This window comes from Pistacia vera, unplaced genomic scaffold (assembly GCF_008641045.1).
Source record: "Pistacia vera cultivar Batoury unplaced genomic scaffold, PisVer_v2 Contig338, whole genome shotgun sequence".
Taxonomy (NCBI): Eukaryota; Viridiplantae; Streptophyta; class Magnoliopsida; order Sapindales; family Anacardiaceae; genus Pistacia; species Pistacia vera.
In genome coordinates, this window is record NW_022196155.1 from 1,572,866 (window position 1) to 1,580,391 (window position 7,526).

General features: G+C 35.8%; 1 protein-coding gene across 2 annotated transcripts; it reads right to left on the reverse strand.

The window, feature by feature from the left end:
• Positions 1–417: 417 nt before the first annotated feature.
• On the reverse strand, positions 418–3,768 carry LOC116138109 (oligopeptide transporter 6-like). Of its 2 annotated transcripts, none has more exons than XM_031423846.1 (6): positions 3,133–3,768; positions 2,517–2,614; positions 1,854–2,423; positions 1,515–1,773; positions 1,212–1,394; positions 418–1,122 (listed from the first exon to the last, which is right to left on the reverse strand). In XM_031423846.1, the coding sequence occupies exons 1-6, from the start codon at positions 3,616–3,618 to the stop codon at positions 505–507; spliced, it is 2,214 nt and encodes a 737-aa protein (XP_031279706.1). In that variant the 5' UTR covers positions 3,619–3,768; the 3' UTR covers positions 418–504. The 2 variants fall into 2 exon arrangements, with proteins under 2 accessions (XP_031279706.1, XP_031279707.1); XM_031423847.1 differs by having other exon boundaries at positions 2,517–2,582; positions 3,133–3,190.
• Positions 3,769–7,526: the final 3,758 nt, after the last annotated feature.

Consider the following 7,526-nt stretch of genomic DNA (forward strand, 5'->3'; position numbering starts at 1 on the left):
AGACTCTTTACTCAGTAATCACAAAGCTGAGCTCAGTTTCTTGTTCCCAATGAAAAATCAGGTCTCTTTATTACAAAAATTGAACTGCTTTGTTAGAGATAAGCTTATACATTGTACAGATTTTCTGTTGCTTCTGGTAACAGAGTGCATAATCATCCAAAAATATAATGTTCTTTTTTTTTTTCTCTTTTGAATAACCCAGAAATCCCTTGCACTTACTTTGCAAGCCCGAGTTCAAAACCGGAGTCCCCGCCGAGACCCAAATGTGTAAAATGTTGTTATCGCAAACCTTTATTTATATGTTTGCTTACTTAGATCCACTTATTTGCTTTCACATTCTGGCTGTGAGCAAGATTGCGAAAAGCTAACTCAATTAATGAAGGTGGTTCTCAATATAAATTTGAACAAGAAACAATCTATCATCTGAAATATCAAAATAATCTCATAAAAAGAAAACAATTTACAAAGGGACTGATAATAGTTCTGAACACAGTGGAAATTAAGTCAATTTACAACTGGGCAGCCATCAACCTTAACCCCTCTTGCAGTTGGACAAGAAGCTAAGGGACAACCTTCTCCTTTATTTCCCCACCATTCAAGGCCAATATTCTTGGATCCCAGGGCAAGAAACAACAGCACTGTCATAAACGAAGTCCCGGCATCAAGGCCACCGGAGAGAATGTAATTGTATCGCTTCCACAATTCCGGTCTAAACCTAAAAACTATGAAACCAGAGATAAATCCAAGGAAGATCCAACTGTTGAAGTTTACTGCAGAAGCTGGAGGCATCATTGCTGTGGAACCCAAAAGGACAGGCATGTGGATGTGCTTTATCCATTTCTGCCCAGGGAATAATTTGTGGGCAAGCCACACTAGAAGAGGTGCTATGGCTCCACCAAGAAAGAACCAATTCACCTTCCCATATTCTCCAAGATCTCCGAAAATTCTTCGAGGGCCAACAAGCCCCCATATGACCGAGGCATCAAAGAATACACGATCCATAGGGCATGTCCAAGGGCTGTCACTGGGAAGCAAATTGGTATCACAAAGATTTGGAATGTCGGCCATTAACCACCAAGCAGTTACAGTGTATACCAGTACTGCTAACACTGTTCCAACTACCTGTAATGCCATCTTATTTAGATTTTGATTATGTATGCAAGTTATGTGCTCAGCTATTTGACATAAATTTGAGACAGGATTAAACTGACCTGAGCCATGAACATTGCTCTTGGAGGAATTTTCATGTAATGGCCAAGCTTGAAGTCAGCAAGAAAGGATAGAGCTTGAGACATGCTAATATATCCATATACCTTGAAGCACATGTTAGCAACAGGGCGCTCTGGGTAGATATACCCGATCACATATTCTGTAATTATGTTCAAACCTGGTTGCTGTTCACCAGCGAGAGAGCATAAGTATCAGAGACACTCTCACGGCACAAATTGTAAAAGAAACTTAAAAATAAATGGCAGGAAAGATATGTATTCATATCCATTGCACCATCTCTTTACCTGGTTTGTGGTGGCGTAGATGATACCAATTGGAAGAGTGAAGGTAACAGCAATACCACAAGCTAGCAACACACCCCACCAAGGCAACTGAAGTGACTCGTTGTAGTACTGGCAAGCAAAGATTATTGCAGCAATGTTCACCACAAGGATAACCCAAAACCACCACATCGGCACTGCATCATATACCTTCATCAGTTTTGTGTGTATATCTATTTTCTTATCATCGCTAAACGCACTTCTGGTTTGCCTCCATAGGTCACTGCATAAAGTATCCACAAATCAGAAAAAAAATAAAACCATAACAGACTTAACCATGAACAAAATTTTGTGCTTTCCTACCTTCCATTAAAGAGTATCACATGGACAAGTGTAGCAGATAGTGTGGCAAATCCGATACCATAAGTCACAGCAAATAAGAAGCAAAGATGTATAGAACCATTCTTCGCATAAGCATCCCTATCAAGATGAAAGTGCGAGTCGACAATGCTCAAAATATCATATTTTTCACCGTTTGCCATGAAAAGATCTTGAGAATATATGGGGAAGTTCTTGGCTTTGTAGAAATTGAACCAATAGCCAATTGGTATCAACACGTACATAAAAAGGCAGTAACCAACAGCAACATTGGCAGTGGCAAACCAGGGGCTAGCGAGAGGACTCGCAAGATATGCAGAAATTGTAGACCAGTCAAGTCCAATGGAACCAATTCCAAGTCCTTTCATCCCTGAACCCAATTGTTGGACTAGAACAGACTTGGGATCCAACCAACATACCCATGATATTGATGTCAACATAGTAAACAAATAGCCAGGCAAGACATAGTAAGCAAAACCGCTCGCCAAGACAAGAACAAAGAATTTATTGCGAGACATTCCCCCTTTTGGTCTTTTTTCTTTCTCATGTAAAGCACTGCAACATTTCCATTAATGTTATAGATTACGCATGAACTTAAAAAACACCTATTGTGCTGAATATGAATGAAATTCACAATAACAATAATACCTGAACAGAGAGACCTGAACCAAATTAGTTGGCCACCACATTTCCCCTGGCTCAACCAGATATTTCCTGAAAAGACCAGCCCAACCAAAGCCTAACACCTAAATTTCAAACGTCAAAGAAAAATTGCAAGATTAAACACGATTTAAAACCATTTAAGAAAATTCCTTTCTTCATCAGTGAGTTCAAACAAAGGAAATTTGGAGCAAAAAAAAAAATATTAGCGTTGGAGTAAAAATTGCAAAATCCACCCCAATAATTTCAAAAACTAGTTAACATTCCTCACAATTAGCGAAAAAAAAATTGCCCAAATCACTCTAAAATTTAATAAGAAATCCTGATTACACTGAAATTTCATTTCCCTTTTTCTCAAAACATTTAAGTACCAACAATTCATTTTGATCTAAACACATAGTTTCGACTTCAAAATACCATAACAATTTTCACATTGAATCCACAAATGCCTATATTTTTGAGTTACTTCGAGATCATTAGAACTTTCTCTTCTACTTCTAGTTAAATGACTACCATTCGGGCTAGTTTTTCTATAGAACAATTGACACTCAAAGTTCAGATAAAAAAAAAAATCTTATACAAGAACATGAAATTGAAAGGGTACCTGAGTGGTGAGCATAACAAGAAATGCTGGAAAAAAGGCGAGTTTTCTCTTATACAAGAGCTTAACCGCAGTCAAAATATGAGTGGCATAAACGGTTCCAGCCCCAGAGTTTGCAAAAATGGTAATAAGAACATGTTCCTTAATATTAAACGGCGCCGGATTCATACTAAACTCAAATAAAGAACTCTTAAAAAACACACGATGAGGGAGAATTCTAGCCATCAAATGACCGAGAGGAACAACAGCAATCTGAGCAGAAATTGCAGTGATCGTCAATGGCTGAGTTCGGTACCAAAAGAACTGGTTCACAAAGGAGAGAATAACACAAGAAAGAACTCCAAGAACCCACATTCTGAAAGTGACACAAGGCATGGAAGGATCATCAGTTTTGGGAACTGTTAAGTCTACTTGCTTTACACAACACACTTCATAGTTATTGTTACCCTCAACCTCCATGGCATGAACCTCGGATATTTCAGAAGCCATGAAGAATAATGTTTAGTTTTACGTGGAGAAAGAGTGAAAGATAGAGAGGAGAAGTGAAGTTTGAGAGGTTTTAAATAAGATTTAGATTTGGAAAATAGGCAGTTGGAAAGTTTTGGAGATAAGAGTAGGATTCTTGAGAGATTCCTCTACTGTGCTTTGTGTAGAAATTAAGAGAGAAAATAAATAATAATAATAATAATAATAATAAAATGATTAGTGTGTTATTAGGAAAGTCCCGAGAAAAAGTCAGAAGTGCATTTGGTTTTCATCATACAATATTATGATATTGTTAAATTTAAAAAAATAAAAAATCTTACAAACATCTTCGTATTTCGTAATATTTACAAAATGATATGATAAAAAATAAGTAAAAGGATAAATATAATAAATTTAACTTTTTATTTCACTTTTCTATTTATTTTTTATCATATCATTTTATATGAAAATCATAACACTTACAAAATGATGTAACAAAAAATAAATAAAATTATGAATATAATAAATTTAACTTTTTATTTTACTCTTCTATTTATTTTTTATCATATCACTTTGTATAAAAATCATGGAAAGTATAATATTATTATATATATTACAAAGTTGAATACATTTTGGTCAAGTGGAATCTCATAATACAAATTTAACTCATATGTTACACGGCTAGGCTTGTCTTTCTTGTTGAAGGGTTTTATTTTCTTTCACGTGCAATCTCATTTGTTTGTTTACTGAGAAAAGTGTAAAGAAAAAAAAGGATAAAGTGAGGCCTCTTAGTTTCAATTAATATAGGATATGGGTATAATTAAATAAGAAATAATTTAATAAATTGGTGGGATATTTTGTTTCAATCTTGTCTCATTGGCACTTTGATAGATTGATGCGATCTCTTGTTCAAATCTTATACCATCCATGGAATCTTTGACAAACAAAAATGACCAACTTGTATTGAATTATATCCACCAATTTCTATGTGGAAACAAACCAAGAAATTGATGTTATCAAGTTTAAAATATTTAAAACTAAAAACAATATCTAATTTTCTTATAATTAATGTAAAATATTAGAAAAATGCAAGAAAATATTATTGATTTTAATTATAACTATACATGTAACAATATATTTTTCATGTTCTATGTTCCTAAACTAAAAACAATAAATGAAGAAATAATAAATTAAAGTCATAAAAGTTAGGCAAACTCTAAGTCAAGCGGGTACAATTTATCCATTTATTATTTTTATTTTTTTCAGTTAAAGAATATTAAAGTTGGTGCACGCGCATGAAAGCAAAGTTGACAAACTTTAAAGAAACAAGCATCATGAAACGACAACGTAGCAGTCAAGCTGGTGTTATCGTTTAGTAATAATTTTGTTTAACGAATTTTCCAAAATCAGAAAACACCGACTGACAATCGCTTTCTTCAATCAATAATACTAGGTACACCGAAATATTATCACCGAATTTTTATATCGACTTATGTGTAACACGTCTTTTCATTTTTTTATAATTTTTTTCTAGTGAACGATCGTCCATCAAATTTGGACGGCCGTTCACTCATATGGACGCCCGTCCATATTATATGGACGAGCGTCCATATTCGAGGGACGGACGTCCATACGTCCCTATTAAAATAAAATTAAAAAATTTATAAAACCTTAAAGACTATCGTCCATCCATTATGGACAGCCGTCCATTAATTTTGGACGGGCGTCCACAAATAATGGACGCGCGTCCTTTACCTACATATAAAAAAAAAATTTCTTTGGGGACGGCCGTCCACCATTGTGGACGACCATCCCTTAATTTTGGACGGGCGTCCGCAATAAAGGGACGCCCGTCCATACTTTAAAAAAAAAAAAAAAAATTGTAAACTTTTTCGTTTTCATTCCCCATCTCCTCTCTTTTTCTTCTGTCTTCATTCCCCATTACCTCTCTTCTTCTTGTCCACTTTACGCTTCCAGCAAATAATCCATAACATAACATGAAAGCAATCATCAACATTAACTGCAGATTATATAGGCACACTGTCAACTACAAAATTTGCAATCTTTATACAAACGATTTTGCCATTATTATGTCATTGTCTCATTGTCTGTTTTAAGAAAAGAAAGATTTTTGTTTAAAAAAGAAAGAAATGGGCTGTTCGCCCAAATGAAGAAGAAGGAGACGAGAGCAGAGGGAGAAAACGAGAGCAGAGTAGAAAAAGAAAAAAAAAAAAGAGAAAGAAAAAAGAGAAAACGAGAGGAGAAGAGAAGAAAGGAAAAAAAGAGGCAAAGGAGAGAAAGAAGAGAAAGGAGAGTAAAGAAGAAGAGTGGAGACCGAGAGGTAAAGTGAGAGAGGAGTAGTGAGAGTGTAGTGCATGCATGGGGTTAGGAAGCTTTTTCTTTAATTGTTTCTTCTTTGTTGTGAGAGTGGGTGTTTGATCTTGAGTTTTTGGGTGTAAGTATGGAAGAGAAGAGTGTTTGACAGTCCATTTGAGTTGCGGCTGAGCTAGAATAGTGAGTGGATTTAATGAAAACTTTCCTTAAAAAATTCAGATCTACGCTTGCATGTTAATTGTGGTATGCCATGTTTGTGTTTTGATGAGGTTTGAGCTAAATGTGAAGCTTGCTTGATTTACCTTCTCTGCATGTTTTCGGACATATTTTAGAGTGGTTGATTTGAGTTTTAAAATGGAATGTAATTTGCTTGCTAATTGAACTTGCATGCATTTGGTTGTTTCAATAAATTGTGTTGGTGGCTGGATACCTTGATTACATGTAATCGGCTGGAATGTCTTTGTGATAATAGATTGAATGGTGTTTTAAAATGATGGGAGTTAAGGTAATTTGGTTGGCAAGTGTATTTGGGTTATTGAGAGGTTGTCAACTGAGCCGAGTTTTGGGTAAGCTTTGCTTGTCAAATGCTTGGAAACGTTAGTCTTATTTGGGTAGAGATGAATGTAATTGTTGGTAATTAGTTGAAGGAAGAAAGTGAGTAGTTAGAGAAGGGATGTTGACGTGTGCAGTAAGTGAGTTTTAAATGTGCTTTTTCCTTTATTTTGCAAATACTAGCACTAAACCCCCATGAACGCTCCTTGTTAAAGACTCGATAGAAGTTGAGAGTTTGGATAAAAGTTGTGGATAGAGACTGGATCTTTTTGGGTTCTGTTCTTCTTTCACAAAGAACTGATATAGGAGGTTGACAAAGTGTGCCTATAATACATGGTATCACCCAAACAACCCAATATAATTCTTCTGCTAAATCTCAATCTCGTCTTCTACTCATCGAAACGAAACAATGAAGATGTATATCCTGCTATGGGCTTAACTCAAATCTTCAATCGCAAGATTCAATCGCCACATCCGGTGCTTGTGAGTGAAGAAAAAATGGTGGTATTGACTGAGAAGAATTTCAGCAACTTCATCACTCAGAATCAGCAGGTAATGGTGGTTTTTTACTCGTCACAGTACGTCCGGAGAAATAGACTATCACCAAAATTATCAGCAGCGGCCATGAAACGTAAGGGCAATCTGGTGGTTGCTAAAGTGGATGCTAAAAAAGAAAAACTGTTGGCAAAGAAGTACAAGATTGGGAATTATCCTACGGTATATTTCTTCTACTACGGTTTCATAGAAGAGTTTTATGTTGATCAACAAATTTGGTTACCTGAAGAGACCGGAAAGACTGAGAAGATAAAACTTACGAAGTGCAAAGATGATGAAGAACAGACAAAAGCCAAATGCATGGACGGGCGTCCAAAAATTATGAACGACCGTCCAAAACGAAGGGACGGCCATCCACAATTGGTGGACGGGCGACCCCAAAGAAATTTTTTTTTTTTTTCATATTTGGGTGAAGGACAGTCGTCCATTATTTGTGGACGCCCGTCCAAAATTAATGGACGACCGTCCATAATGGATGGACGGCCGTCTCT

Bases quoted from the DNA above. Each gene is read 5' to 3' on its own strand.
- LOC116138109 (XM_031423846.1), bottom strand. From the start codon at position 3,618: ATGGCTTCTGAAATATCCGAGGTTCATGCCATGGAGGTTGAGGGTAAC. The intron at 2,615-3,132 runs GTACCCTTTCAA...TTTGAAATTTAG, and splicing joins TTGTTATGCTCACCACTCAG to GTGTTAGGCTTTGGTTGGGC. The intron at 1,774-1,853 runs GTAGGAAAGCAC...TACTTTATGCAG, and splicing joins GTGATACTCTTTAATGGAAG to TGACCTATGGAGGCAAACCA.